Raw genomic sequence first — 16,304 nt, forward strand, 5'->3', positions numbered from 1 at the left:
TAACTTGTTTGCAGTATTTTACCATCCTTCAATGAACTCTTTTTCTTTTAAAATTATTGACTTTGTTCTTCACTTTCATAAATAATCTCTGCGATCACAGAAAACTATTATTAATACTACAAAACTAGTATGCAAATATGTATGATAACCTACATGTGAATACTCACTTGGCTTTAAGTGCCTGCGTTCTTGGTTTTTGAAGATCGGGTGATAGATGTGTTGCAGATTTGCCAAAACACGACTTTTTGGTTGTGGTAATTGTTCCTTTCGGCTGTTAGTGCTGCGCTCTGTCATTTCAGCTTTCAAGTGGGCTATAAGTAGTATCCTGATTTACCTGCTTTGAAATAAACAAGCAGAATATACCAGAAAAGAGTTGCCTATCTACCAACCTGCTGTTCTGGTTAGGTCTTTTATGGGCAGTCTGGAGTACTAGGGCTTTCCTTGTCACAATGCGCTTAAGAGAATGTTCTGCCAGTTTAAATGCCTGGTGCTGTTTTCCGATCTGCTGCTGTTTCTTGTGAAACTGTTTCATTGACATAGTCAGAAACTTGAATAGGATTAATATGCCTGTACGCTGACTTCATGTAAAAAGGATAAGCAGTGTGACTGTAGCAGAAAATGATTTGGGCAAAAGAAAAAATCTTAGCCTTCCATTATTAAGAGGTTGTGAGTAACTGAATAATTCCAAATTAACTAGATGGACGTTTTGTTGTTTTCCATCACCAGCCACTCCAAAACAACTGATTTGAGATGAGGAAGCATGTCTTGTTAATTCTGTATTTCTTCATGTATTTTTTTTTAATGGATTAAAGTTGTAGTTTTACTTTTTTTCCTGTTTTTCAGGGTACTTTTGATGATTACCTGGAGTTGTTCTTACAGTTTGGCTATGTGAGCCTTTTCTCATGTGTTTATCCACTGGCAGCTGTCTTTGCAGTGTTAAACAATGTCACAGAGATGTACTCCGATGCCTTAAAGATGTGTAGAGTTTACAAGCGTCCATTTGCAGAACCCACAGCAAATATTGGTGTTTGGCAGGTAACTTTTTTGCCCTTTTCTATTTATTTGTTTTAAAAGACGTTTCAGCAAATGTATTTGAGCTGTGGTTTTGACCCATCAGTTTATTAGGTACTTTGTTATCTTCAGTACATTAGGATAGTAGCTATCCAAGTGTATATCCAAGGGTTTTTTGGAGGGTTTTTGACTGTCTGTCTTTCAGTTGCCTTTGAAAAGAAAAGAATTCTTCCTTTAGTCCTTCTATATGTTTGTGTCGTACTCCAATTGCAACAAAGCAAAGCTGCCAGATGCTGGCTGCTGCTCTTTGCAGCCAACGTATTTTAGAAATGGTAACATCTGATGCAATCTGAAAAGCATGCACCTCAGCAATGGGTTTCAAAAAAATGGAAGAATGATGGGCAAGCGCTTGGATTCCTAAGCCATGCTTGACTGTGTGCTCTTGTGATTACTCGTGCTCAAGCTGACTCATTTAAAAATAATCTGTACCCATGAGCAGGAGCTGGATCTTTCTGCACAGCCTGAACATTGTAGTCTAGCCAAACAATTTGATGGTAGTACTACTAGGTTAAGGATTTTCTGTCCTCAGTTGTTTGCCCATGCAATCATGCTAGCACCAGCTAGTTTGGAGCCTGCTGAGTGTGCTGTGTCAGTGAACAGATTCTGACTGAAAACAACCCTGCAAAACTCTCCCAAACCATTTTTTTTCTGAAAAGCAAGAAGGTTATTAAGTTACATCCAGAGATTTTAGCATTCTGTAATAGCAGTGGTCTGAAGTAGATTGGAAGAGATTTCTAGTGGATGATCCATATTCTAGTTTTATTTAACAGCTTTTCTAATGATACATAATGGAGACAAAGGGCACAATAAACGAGTGGATTGTTTAATCTGAAAGGGTTGTAAATGTTGGTACCAGATGAAACAGACAGGAGATGAGAAATGAAATCAGGAAACTTCAAATGCCTCATACAGCAAAAATATGCAAACCAAGTACTCTGAGCAGTGTTTGTTAGACACATGTGTAGGTATTAATGAAGAGGATTTATAGGAGAAGTCTTTTAATATTTAAGTTGTTAAAATTTGTAAATTATCTGATTGTGTTTTAACATTTGATCTCATTCCAAATCTGTGCTGACCAGTGGTGTGACCACCAGATAAATGAGACTGTGGTTGTAAGTCCCAGGCATAGCTGCAAGTGTAATAATAGCATTTGGTTTTGCTAGAATAGTTTGTTTCAGTCTATGGACTAGGCTGAAAAGCAATAACACTAACAATACAGTCATGTTGGATTTTTTTATAGTGTAGCTTTTTAATAGAAGAAATGCATTTGCTTTGTGAATTAAAAATAATGATTTAAAGATTTAGTCATTTGTTTTAGCCCATTGAGCATTGGCTGAAAGATTTCTGTTAAAGGAAAACTGGAATTATTTTATCTGGTGAGCCAAGTCACCAGCTTGTTGTCAAGCAGAATGTTGCTTTTGCTGATTTGTTGTGATAGTTGCTACAATTCAACATCAGTCTTTCTCATTCCAGAGAGGACCTTGGAATAAGTAACCATTATATTGCAAAAGTAATTGTCACACTGTAGTAATATTTTCAGATATTTTATGGAAGCTCTGTAGAGAAGAGCTTCTTCGACTGATGTATGCATTTAGATGGAAAACTTTTTCCACAAATTTAAGCTTGTATAATTGGTTGTAATTTTTTTAAAAAGGCATTCTAAACCATCCTTACATTTTTCTATTACTTAACATTCAGACAGAACCTCTAAACCCAGCATGTTTTGGCTATCAATTACTTTATAAATTTTGCTTTTTTTTTTTTGCCTTTATCTTGAAAGAAATTTCATGAGTACAACTGTAGATGAGTGCATACCCTTTTATGTGTTCAGGTGATGAGTCATGAATATACCAGGGATAAGGCTGCTTTCCTGTCCACTTTTTTCTTGTAGGATTATTCCAAATTTTTCTGGAGGTCATCTGGCATTACCTACATCTTGAGTGTTAAGAGTCTCTGAATAACTTCTGAAGGTCTTCACAGCACTGTGGGACTGTGGATGAATACAATTTACCTTCTTTGCAGCAAACATGTGTACATGTACATAGAGAAGTCAAATTAGAGAAGAATTCAGGGTTGCCAGGTGGTCTTTGTGGTGTTGTAAACTTTAGTCTTGTCCTTGCCTGTTTAACTTAAAGTTGATGCAGTGTGGACTGCTTGCCACGCCAGTCTTAGGTCACAGAATTCAGAAGATGAAGGAAAATAAAAAGTTTAAAATAATAGTTCTTCTGAGGATTCAGGAAGAGAGAGGTATTGTCGGGAGCGGTTTGGGGACTGGTAAATTAGAGATAACGGTCATAACAGTACATGTATTTGTTTTATTTCAGCTGGCTTTTGAAACTATGAGTGTAATATCAGTTGTTACTAATTGCATACTGATTGGAATGTCTCCACAAGTGAATGCCCTTTTCCCAGACTCAAAAATGAACCTTGTTTTGACTGTGGCATTGGTAGAGGTAAGTCTGCCTTCAAGCAGTGTGTGTGTTTTAGCAGCAAATAACATGGGCAACAGTGGAAATTATACCAGGAAATACCCCCCATACCCCTTACATTAAAAGGCGATGAAGATTTCCCTAAAAAAGTTTTTCAAAATTTTACTTTTTGATTTCTTTATTTTTTTGTGTTTTCATGTACTGTGAATGTTGTTGCCGTACTTTTCCATACGTTCCTAAGATGCTGTGTATTTGTGGCTTCAGGTATTTCAAATATTTACTAGTGCTATTTCAAGAAGGAAAATAAGCACATTTTTGTGATCTGGTTGTTCCTCTACTTGGTTTGTGACCCCAGCATATCTTATAAAGACCTTCGTAATTGTTATGGATCTTTCCGGTAAGGCTTGTCTGAAACTTGTATGACCACTATAGATAATAGTGATTATAATAGTACCTGGGATTCATCTTTTCATAATTCTATGTAGTAAACATCCCTTTTCAGACAAGGAGGGATGATTATGGGCATTTTACATAATAACTGAGATTGTAGGACTTTGCCTTTAAGTATACGTATCATTTCTGAAGCTTTCTTGTGTTCCATTGCCTTGACTTTCATCATTGTGCTGATTTAGCTTCTGGGAACTGTATTACTTTTCTTGTGGCAAAAAGTCTGTGTTGTCTGTGTGTAGCTGTTAAACTGCAGCACCTTACAGAAAGAGCTCATCCTCCTTTGTTGTTCTTACAGGAGTTAAATGTTATGCAATGAATTATGAGCTTGCTTTGAGTTCTGTTTTCCAAGCCGTAGAGTTTGGAGAGTTAGCACTAAATATGAACCATGTTTACTGAAGTTTGAGTCTAAAGAGCCTGATAGATTCTTCTGTTACATGTGTGTGAATGTTTCCATTAACCTCGGTGAGGCATTTTAATATAAAACTAATTTGACAAATGTAATGCTATATTTGTTATGGGACAATGTATCCAGAGAAATCGTATTATGAAAACTGTATGACTAAGTGTAAGCAGTATGGATTTATGGCAGCTTAAAAAGAGTTGAGGCTACTTTTGCCATACCTTCCTGGGTATTTATTCTCATCTTATCTGTTTTAGTGAGAAATAGGTTATGTGATCTATGCAGACCACTGTTTCCTGGTAGGCCATAGGAGATTAGAGATATTTTTCTCTCCAAGTTTAAATTCTGCTCATATGCAATTCTTTGGATGACAGGAATTGCAGCATGGTAATTAGGTAGCTCTTGGAACTCCTTTTTAATGGTATATCTCAGAATATATATGTGTTGTGGAAAGGAAGGTCAACAAAACAGAGGAAAGAAAATTTGAAGAGAGAAGGTAAATGAGTACTGAGGGTAGGAAAGACAAAAATGTTGTCTTGTATGGAGAAGCAACTTCAGCAAAGATCACAGATCTATGATTAATTACATTGTGTGAAGGGACTGATGGAGGCTAATGCTAGATGAGCCAGAGGCAAGGAATGGCAATTACTTTTGTAAAGAAAAGACAAATTTTCTCTTACTGTTCCTCTTAGTTAAAGAAACAAAAACCAACCAAGCAAAAAAGACGAGAACCCATAATGTGCTTGTGATTAAAATTATTTTTTAAATATACTTTTTTTGGCAAGTATTCATTATGCTTGATACTTTTTAAGTATTCTGGTCAGTATTTTCTTTTTTCCCCCCTGTTTCTGTGTTATTACAAACTATTTATTGTCTGAGAGCACAAAGACACAAACATCTGAGTCTTATAATACTTTTCTGCAGCATAACAAGCTGCAGAATATTGTTGGTTACAAACAATACCAAAACTGTTCAATGTGAAATTTAAAATGCTTGCAGTCTCCCGAGGGACAGTCTTTAAAACAATACTTTAAGCTTCACGGTTGTGGGTTTGCTGTGTTTTTTTATTTTGGTGTGGGGTTTGTAGGTTGGGGTTTTTTTGTTTGTTTGTTTGTTCATTTTGATTTTGTTTAAGAGTCAGAGAATAGCTCAGGTCAAACAATCTTGCAAGAAATTTTATAACACAAGTTATAAAGTTTCTGGAGTCCAAAAGAGTTCTCCAAAGTGAAATGCATTTGTATAACAATTCTATTTCAAAAACTACATGAAAATGAACACAAAACCCATGATTTTAACTTCTGTTGAAGATAGTTTCTATTGTGTTGACAGTTAAACATATTTTCAGTTACAGAAATGTTTTTTGTGGTTTTTTTTTGATCAGTTGTGATGTTCTGCATATTTCGGGTTAAAACATTGATTACAAAAGGTGGAAAGAGGGGAGGATTACTGGATGCTGTGGGACTATGAAACAGCAACAGTATGGATTTATGGCGGCTTAAAGGGATGGGGCTATTTTTGCCTTTGCTTCTTGGGTATTCCCGTCTTGATACACTGGCAATTCCTTTAATCTGATTCATCATGCACCAGGCGAGAATTGGTCCGGGAGAAGCTGCCTGACCCAGTTCACTGGTGAAGGGGAGCAGGGCAGAAGGAGCTGCATGTCAAAGACACACAGGAGGGCTCCAGGTTTGTGCTGGATTAAATTTGTGGGGTTTCAGTGCCACTAAGTCCTCCTGTAAGTATTGCTTCATCTACAGGAAGATCCCTAGGCTAGAAGAGGAGCACAAATCTTGTGTATTGGCAGTATCCACCTGCATCTTTGCTGTATTTATTAATTGATTAAACTGTGCATTTCAGTGGTGCGTTTCAGGAGCAGGACAAACCAGGCACATCTCAAGTATGTCACTGTCAAGGCAGGAAAAAAAATCCTGGTGTTGATAGAAAAGCGTTTTAGATCCCCTAGTAGAGATTCAGAAACAGTGATACAGGTGAGTTATTTTACTTTCTGATGTTTGCCACAGGTGAAGGTCAGAAAGTTACAGTGCATTTATACTGTTTTGGCAGCACTTTGGCAGGCAATGTGAAAATGTTAAGGAACACAGAAATTTCTTTTAGTAGGCTACATGTGCTTTCGCATGTTCAGTTGATGGAGTAACCTACTTAAATTGTAGATGTCATTAAATATATTCATCAGGTTTAAGTAATCGAGATGCCAGTTGAATATTTTTATATCTGCTTGATGTGAAGCTAAACAGAAGCAGTGCTGTTCTTAGCAAAGCCAAGCATAGGTATTAGCAGTGTCCTGATTTTTATTTTTTTTTTACCATCCTCACCCAAAAAGTTAGGTCTTTTTAGTAATAATACTAATACTCTTCAAATGAAAATATGCTTATATGGCAACATTTGACATCAGTACAGACAGCACGTGATATTCTTGTAAGCATTCTGTACCCAGCCCCTACAGATTTATGCAAAATAATTGCCCTTCTTCATTCACAGTACTAACTCTGCTGGCATCTATACTTCTGATGGGAATATGTGTTTTATCAGCAAAGTAAATGATAATTAAACAGAATAAAATATTAAGCATTTAATAATAAAGGTAAGCATAAAAAATTAAGTATTAAAACAGTCATTATTTTTTTTTTTGAACAGTTGACCTATTTTCATCAATCCGACATCTGCTTCCATGGCAACATGATTTGAACTGGGAGCAGAATCATGAATCTCCCCTCCTTTACTTATGAATGGATGATGAGTGCAGCAAGTGCAGTTTTCAAACAAAAAGTAGGTTAATATCCTTAAAGCAAGGAAAAATAAGCCCGTATTAATATAATTTTAAAATACTTCTATCCTATAGTCTGTTTAGTTCTTCAGATTTTACCATAGACACATACTTCTGATATGAACCACAGCTGCAGAGTAGGACATTCTAAGCAAACGTCTGTGCTCATGTGAAAGTGTCCACAATCACTTCTGATTTCTCACACTGATTTGAAAAAAAAAAAAAGAGGAAATTACTCTGAAGAAACTTGTTGAATAGTCAGGAGAGTGGGTTAAAGCAAGGTGTAACCTTAATTCTGCAGTGCTTTTTTATTTTTCTTTTGAAAATTCTTCACAAAGAGTTTTGTTCCTGATGACTATTTCTTTTTAATGCAGGCCCTCGTAAATCTAAAGAATGCTAATTAAATCAGTTGCAAGACTACTCCTAAAGCTGAGTCTAAGAAATCAGTTGTATGTATAACTCTTAGTAGTGATTTATTTTTTTTTAAACACTGTATCAGTGGTGGTATTTTGAAGCAATAGCTGTGAAGTACAGCTTAACATGAATGTATCCTAATCTCCCAAAGTAACTTACTGCGTATTCAGCACTCAAATGTACTAAACTCCTGGAGAGCTTTTATGCAGGTGTGCACTGGGAACTCCACAATAAACTGGAAAAAATGCAGAAAAATAGGCTGCATTGGCATACACACATATAGAAATCCATTGATAGTAATGGATTTATAACTGCAAAGTTCAAGTAAAATAGCTGTGTATAAAGTGATTTCTTGCTAAAATAATTCTATGTTTGAGACATGTACTATTTCAAAAATACAGTAGCAGCAAAGTTTCATGTACTAAGTCAGAGAATAGTCTAGGTTGGAAGGGACCTTTGGAGATTACTTTGTCCAGTCTTCTGCTGAAAGCAGATTAAGTTGTCCGTGTCCTTGTCAAGCAAAGACAAGACCTGAGTATTTCCAGTGAGGGGAAAGTCCACCACTTCTCTGGGCAACCTATTCCGTTGTTTAATTGTTCTCATGGCCAAGAATTGTTTGGGGGTTTTTCTTATGGCAAGAAAAAATTTCCCTGAAGCAACTTGTGGCTCATGGCCTGTTGTCCTTGCACTGTGCATCCTTGTGAGGAGGCGCACTTCCATCTTCTCCAAACCTACCACTAGTCATTGGAAGACTGTGACCAGTTCCTCCCCACCCTCCCAGACCTTCTTCTTTAAGTGGAGCCATATCCATTTCCTTCATGAAGCTTGCTTCATCTCGGGTTCTTCAGCCCTGGAGGTCTTGGTGGCACTTTTAAAGAAACGAAGGAGTGCTTTTCATGCGGGCTTATCTCCTTACCTCTTTCTACTTGTTACGGTGTGTATTCTGTCTTTGTTCTCAATCTTTTTACTCTCTAATCAGAGAAAATAATAATTTCTGGGAGCAGTTGTACAACTCTTAGCTCTGTTACTGCTGAATTTTTTTTGGCAACAGTCTCCAGGTGTCTGTCTTTCTGTGTGCTAATTCTTCTCTGTGGCACTGTGTTTCTTCCATACTGTTATGCATGCCTATATACTATGTGAGGGTGTTTAATTTATAACCTGAGTAGTTTGTCAGTTTTCAGGTACAAATGTAAGGAGTAGTGTTCACTGGTAAATGTTTGAGTGTGGTTTAAATTTTTGTCCAATAGTTAAATGTATAGGAAAAAAGATTTATTATTTAGCTATAATGAGGAAATATTAAGAAGTTATACATAAAACTCTTTCTGAAGTGTTTTATGATACGATGCAAACCTTACTGACAGCTTTACAGTTCCTTTTTGAGAAAATACTTAGCAAGCTTATTCATCAGGTATTTTATTTTAGTGAATGATGCCCTAGCCAAGACCTGTCTAGGCTTGCACTTGTGATGAAAATAGGAAAATACAGCAGGATGTATGAAAGAATGCACTTTATGTAAATTGTGTAATTATTTGGTTCATTGATGTATACATACATAAAATAATTATGCGGCATTACTAATTCTGAATGTTAAAAAAGGTTTATCCAAGTCACTGGTGAATTCAATTAACATATTGTTTCTATTCAGGAATACCTCCACTTCAGCTGTGAACATAGATGTAATATGTATACCTATACATAAGAAATTATATTTAAAAATTCTCCTTTAAAATTCTGATGTTTTCATTTTTAATATGCAAAATTGCAATTTGATTTCTATGCTAGACAGGTAAGCCACTGCCATATGGTTTATTCCTAGATTTGCAATTGCGAGCCCTAAAAGTAAGTTGATACTTTAAATTAAAGCTGAAACCCTGGCAAAAATTACCAGAAGATTCTGAATAGCGTTGATATAATAGTTAGTGGAAGTTTCTGAAGGTTACTGTATTATAAACGCTTAACAAAATTTACTAGTTCTATAGTTTGATGTTTGACAACATTTTAAGAATTAAAAATAACTCAAATTCCTGTGCACTTCATATACATGGTACTTTGCAAAAGATTCTTGAAATTGTAGGTTTAATTTGAATACAAAGTTATGAAATACCTTAGATTATTCTTTTGAGTCACAGGGGAACATACTATTCTCAGAGTTTTTATCTCAGCTCACTGAGATTTTTAACCTTTCACATGGGGGAAGGTTTTATGGATTTGTCTGTATAAAATCTTAGAAATGCTTACTACCAAACCAGACACATGGGACCATATCAATGATGTAAAAAAAAAAAAGTCAACCATTTTCCTCGTTGTAAATTAAGATAGATTATGTTTATTTCCAAAATTAAAATTTATTACAGGTCTTTTTTGCCCCTTTTCATGACCCTGAAGTAATGAGAAAGGGCAAAAATCGCAAGTTCTCAAAAAGACAATGTTAGTGCAGCGCCGTGCTCTCCTTTGGATGCCTTTTGCATTGCAGTTGTCCTTAGTGCTACGTACTCCGTGGTTCTCAGAAGCGTAGCCCTCAACGTCGTGGAAAATTTCCATCGAAATTCATGACTGCATGGTCATGAAAAAGGGCGAAATTCACAAGTTGTCAAAATGACAATGTTGGTGCCGTGCCATGCTCTCCTTTGGATGCCTTTTCACAGAACCACAGAATGTCAGGAGTTGGAAGGGACCGCAAAAGATCATCTAGTCCAGCCCCTCTGCCAGAGCAGGATCACTACAGTTTGGCAGTTGTCCTTGGGGCTGGGGGCTGTTTGGTTCTCGGATGCCCAGCCCTCAAACTCACGGCAAAATTTCTGTCGAAACTTTTTATTACCATCTACTGGTTCTTTCAAGATACTCATTCTAATATAGGGGAAATTTTTGGTCACTTTCATTTGTAAAAATTCAAAAATTTTCAAGTGAAAGCTTTTCAGGATGAAAACAAACATTAAAAAATTTCAAGATTTAAGTAAGTTTGTAGCTGCTGGTTATATTCCATAGCTTTCTATTAGCAGAGAAATGAAAATGTGTATTAACATCTATCTATTCTTAAATGATCTAATGGCTTTTTGAAGGTCTCAGAATTTAAAACAATGTTTGAGCATTTTCCTGTTTGTGAGTCTTTAATTTGTTCCGCCTTATTTTCTCTTCTTTTCTTCAACCCTTCCTTTTTCAGATTCTTATTTTGCTGTGTTGAATGTTGAAAAATAACACAGATGAATTGTGTTGTACAAACACTGAAATGTATTAAATATGCAGATGTATGTAGTAATATGTACCATAGCAAGAAACCACTGTTTTGCGTCATGTTGTTCAACCCTGACAACTGAAGTGTGTTGATACATTTTACTACTTTGTCTACCCAAACTGAAGCACTGTATATTGACAGTATTTTTCTTTCCTCACTTCAGGGTGACACAACTCAGAATGTGATTTTTATCTTGAAATAAATACACGTCTTTGTTGTAAAAGTCAGACTTGGTGGATGAAATACAGCTTTCTTTATTTTTTAAATAGAATCTTTTGATTTGGTTGGACTAGGCATATGTACAGAGGAATGGCTGAGCTAGGTCAGACCATGGGTCGATATAGGCCAGAATCATTTCAGCAGCAGAGGTCAAGGAAAGAATATATTAATATAGCCAACTATGTAGTCGTGCTTCCTCAAAATTAATTCCCAGGTTTTGGTGACAGCTGGCTGAACATGAGCCAGCAGTGTGCCCAGGTGGCCAAGAAGACCAACAGCATCTTGGCCTGTATCAGAAATAGTGTGGCCAGCAGGAGTAGGGAGGTGATTGTGCCCCTGTACTCAGCACTGGTGAGGCTGTAGGTTGAGTACTATTTTCAGTTTTGGGTGCCACGGTACAAGAAGGACATTGAGGTGCTAGAGCGTGTCTAGAGAAGAGCAATGAAGCTGGTGAAAGGTCTCAAGAACAAGTCTTACGAGGAGCGGCTGAGGGAGCTGGAGTTGTTTAGGCTGGAGAAAAGGAGGCCAAGGGGAGACCATATCCTCTCTACAACTACCTGATGTGATGGCGTGAGTTTTGGTCTCTTCTCCCAAGAAACTAGTGATAGGACAAGAGGAAATGGACCCAAGTTGCACTGGGGGCTGGTTAATTTGGACATTAGGAAAAATTTCTTTACCCAAAGAGTGGTGAAGCATTGGAATAGACTGCCCAGGGAAGCGGTGGAGTCCCCATCCCTGGAGGTGTTCAAAAACATATAGATGTGGCACATCATGACATGGTTTAGTGATCATGGTGGTGTTGACTTGATGGTTGGGCTTGATGATCTTAGAGGTCTATTCCAACCTTAATGATCCTATGGTTACTGAAAATGAGCTGACCAGAGGTCCATATGGAAATGTGCAGTGCTTTTATACAGTGGCATATCCACCTTTTCTGAAGAACTTGTATTATTTTATAGTAAAAACTGTATAGGCAACTAATGTTAATATACTCTTAGCTTCATAAGTAATCGTTGTGTATATTGGTTCCACCCTGGATTTTTTTGGCTTTTCTCTGCTCTTTTTTCAGTTGTCTTTTCAGTTTAAGAAGTTTTTATTCTAAATCAGATACTGTCAATGTGGGTGTGTCGTTATAGTGGAGGTTTAGAAGTGGCACAGAAAGGCCTCTTACTGGCAAAGAAAACCTGGCAGGTACCTTAGTAGAAACGGTAGCAAAAAGGGGATGCTCTGTTCTTACTGTCAGCCAGCCGGTGGTAGGAGAAGGGAGCTACGAGGTGTCTGGTGCTAGTTAGCTGAAAGACCTGAACTCTCAGGAAGGATCGTGGTGATGCTTTAGCTCCTGTTGGGATCCTTTCAGTAAGAAGCGGAAGTGTGTGTGTTGTCTGCGATTGCACCAATTGCACCATTCCTCATGGATTTAATATTAAGTAATAGGTACTTGTGTATTTTTAAACCACGTGTGTGCTAGGAAGGTTGGATGGGGAATATACCTTATGAATTCTTCCTGGAAGAGAGCATATTCCTGAACTGTGCTACCGTTTCAGAAGTGCCAATCTGGAAAAGCGGCAGAAGACTGGGTAAGAGTTCTCTGTTCCTTCTGGGGTTGTGCGAGGCTGCCAAAACGACAAAACTTCAGAAGGGAAGATGAATATAGAACAGATCTTTGGAGACAATTGCAAGATGTTTTAAAGAACTTTGTAAGCATCAGACATTCAGTTCTCTTTAAAACTCACTTAGCTTAATATTTCCTTAATGTATAAATGTATAAATAGGATATTTCCAACTGAAGCCTGATCAGGGTGTACAGTTTTCTTGCTTGCGGTTGGAAGTTGAACAGCTCCACAAAAGCCAAGTTAATACTGATTAATATTAATTGTTTACCTTTCACTTGATTAAAATTAGCAATTGTTTAATGACAAGATAGTATGAACATTCAAAGCCTTCTGGCTTCACAACCATTACAAGTTTAGCTTAGCACTTCATGGAACCGAGTTGTTTTGTTTTGTAATAATGCGTCAGTTTATTCATTTAAATTGTTTAAATCATAGAATCATAGAATGGCATAGGCTGGAAGGGACCTTGGAGATCATCTAGTCCAACCTCCCTCTTCAAATGTGATATCCATAGCTCCCAGTACAAGCCTGAATAATGACGTGTCTTAGAGGATAGGTAGAGCTGTAGGATTCACGTGGAGTTTTCAGTAGTGCTTCTTTGTATCGTTCTTACTAGAAGCTTTCCTTCTTGGGGACTGTGATGTTTTTCCTGTCTCCAAAGTTTTATGTAACTTCTTGGTTAAAGGTGGTACGTTTTGCTATGTATGTTTGCTTGGTTTTTTTAAACTGTGTGTAGCACTGGAGGATAAGCCCAGTTTGTCGTTTGTATCCTTAGATGAATGAGAATGAAAATGAATCGCTCTGAGCAGGTAAGGGAATCCAAAGGTACTAAATGTGGGGTTTTCAGCTGCAGTTCAAAAAGAGATGGAGAACAGGAGATCAGTAAAACTGACTCCAAATAGCAGGGGAAGGCCAGTTATACATTTGTTGGAGCCCCTGTATTGTTGATGAGATATAAACACCTCTTTTCAGAGAGTCTTAATGATGTTGTTATTTACCTTTTTTCCAGTTACAAAATTGCAGAATAATTTGCTTTTTTATGTTTTTTCATTAAATTTTCTTTGCAATTACTTCTAACACTCTGGTTTTGAGTGTCAAGCCTTCTGGATTGACTTCTGTATTAATGTTGTTAATTTTGTTACACACCTACTCAGTATTTGTAAATGTAATTAGTAGCCATTTATGGGAAGCTTGCATCATGAGTTCTGCAGTCCCTTATTTAAAAATGAGCTAAATTTGTTGCTGTAGTTTTTCCCCTTCTGACCATCTTTAGAAAAAGTTCCAAAGCATCATTTGCTTTTTAAAATCTTGGTTTATGAAAAAACCCCACTACCATTGTTTTTTGCTTGCTTTGTTTTGCTTTTTAATGTGCTGAGAGCTATATGGCACACTTAACTGAAAAATTATTTTGGAAATCAAATTGTTCAGGAAAATGCAGTACTGGACTGTAGAATTAATTATTTTGGTTTTTAGTAGTCTCTGAAAACATTTTCTTAAATGCAGGCTGAAGATGGTCATGAGTAATGCTGTAAAGTAGATGTCAAAAGAATTGGGACTTAATTGCTTCATTTTTGCACTGAATTTTTACCTTATACTGGAAGGAAGTGTCAATCCAGAATTTCACTCTTCTGATCAGAAGAAATTAGTGAAATGATGTGTAATTTTCCAAGGGACTTTTCATTAACTGGCAGTGTGCAAGCCACATGGTATGATGCTGCTTTCTGTTCCAATACCTTGGTCCTTTTGAAGTCATGGGAAATGCCTAATGCATACCTGTAATCAACTAAATCTCTGTAATGAATAAGAAAAAGAAGGTACAATTAGAAGCTGCTTATAATTCATAAACCATGATATGTTTGATCAAGGTTAGGTTTAGTCAGAGGATTTGTTTTAAGATAAAAAGTAAGTGTGGGTGTAGCTGGTATAGGGATTACAGGTAAACCGATATCAAATATAGGGCTGTATTTTATTAAACTTGAAATATGGAGTCTACAGTACTTGAGTTTAACTACTTCTCACTGTATTTTTTTCAGAAGTTCCCAACTCTTGCAGATTTTGAGTTAACCTTGTTTTAAAATCCAGTGAAATGGCAATAAGCAGTTTGTTAAAGAAAATGTGTAAGGGTTTTACTGTTACAGCTTAGCAAAATTACTGAATTCAAGTACTTTCTTCAAGCTTCTAAAAGGCTTCATTTAAAAAAAAAGCCTATACTAGTAGTAGCTTGTAACAAATAAATTAGTGCATCTTGAAGAACAGTATGTTGGAGAAAATTGAAGCATTAGTTTATTCTAACACTGATTGTTTTAGTAGTCCTGCCTTATTTCCCGTGTAACTATAGGAACTGTAAGAGCAAGCAGGAGAAATGTAACGAGTATTAATTTGACATCTTTCTAGTGGTTTTCATGGCAGTTTTTAACAAAGTAATTCCAGGGAAAAGTGTATTACATTGTTTTAAAAGTGCACAATGCATATATCCAGACGGTTTGAGGATTAACTCCTTTCATGTGAATAAGGAATCCACAACCCAGACTGTGAAGTGTCCCTTTAAGTGCTCCAGTTTCTGTTTCACTCCCTGTAATTGCAGGAGACTAAAATCACTTTTAACTTCTGACTTCAAGCTTTCCTTTGAGAGTCAAAAGTACAGATGATAGTGAGAATGGGATGTGGCCGATTCCTCCCCATGGAGACAGCAGCTTCAGAAGTGACACTGGAACCATTTTGTTAATGACTTCATGAGTTGGTCTTCCCTAAGTTTGGATGGTCTTGTCTTGGCTCAATAAAATTGACCTTGGGTATGTTAGAAAGACTGACTGGATCTCCCTCTTCAGGACTTCCAGTTTGGATTATTTTGGTGCATATCTTAAAAGCCACGTGTAGCACAAAATGTAACTACTGATTTTCTAGGTAATTATCGAGACTGAGGTTCTTTGACAACTGCATGGCCTTTGTATCCCTGTGATTGGAATTGCAAGTTCTGAATTTGATGAGTGTAGGTAGAACCTTCTACCATTTTGATTCTGGGTTTTTTTATGAACCTTTCAAGCTGCTTAGGCTATCCAAGCAAGGTCAGATACTGTGATGGTTACACTGTCACCTTAATTACCCAGAAAAGTTAAAGATGACAGTTACTGAAGATGAAATGTTAGGGGCGCATCTCCTCATATAGATGCTCTGTTATAAACTTATATTAGTTTTATTCTGGTGTGAAACTTCCAAATGAGAGGTTCCAAATCCACTGAATTTTTGGTCTATTTTCCATGACTCTTCCCCTCCTTCCCTAATTGTTTCTGAAGGTGGGGTGAATAAAAAATAACGATGCCTTGCTGCCTTCCCCCCAAAGCAGATTAAACTTTGAAATCTGTAGTTACACAGTTTAAATTCAAAATAATTTGTACAACAGTGAATCAAAGACCACGTCTTTTGCAGCTGAACTGTAAGAGTTATGTACAACTGTATATTCCTCAAGTTTTGGCTAGGGAAGCTATATACTAGAGTTTCCTTTCAAACGCTGAACAAAAGGTGGGAGGGAATCCAGCTTCTTTTGCAGTGTCACATTGTATTAATAATTGCAGCTGCATCTTTCTTTGCTCAGCTTCCCTCAGAAGAAATCTGAGCTGCAGAGATGCAGCAAGCGATAGGAGTGTAATCTTAGAAGCTATAAAAAGAGACAGATGCTTCTTTTGATCCTATA

At 36.9% G+C, this 16,304-nt stretch overlaps 1 protein-coding gene across 1 annotated transcript in view; it reads left to right on the top strand.

Annotated features, from left to right (window-relative positions):
- ANO10 (anoctamin 10) overlaps positions 1–16,304 on the top strand; it is a gene marked incomplete at its 3' end in the record, with an annotated part of 79,399 nt that overhangs the window by 15,137 nt on the left and 47,958 nt on the right. The window contains exons 9-10 of the mRNA XM_009876741.1: positions 844–1,035; positions 3,396–3,524. Coding sequence (XP_009875043.1) covers positions 844–1,035; positions 3,396–3,524 — 321 coding nt within the window. The remainder of the gene's footprint in view (positions 1–843; positions 1,036–3,395; positions 3,525–16,304) is intronic.

The sequence above is a fragment of the Apaloderma vittatum genome, unplaced genomic scaffold (genome assembly GCF_000703405.1).
Source record: "Apaloderma vittatum isolate BGI_N311 unplaced genomic scaffold, ASM70340v1 scaffold10569, whole genome shotgun sequence".
NCBI classification, from domain to species: domain Eukaryota; kingdom Metazoa; phylum Chordata; class Aves; order Trogoniformes; family Trogonidae; genus Apaloderma; species Apaloderma vittatum.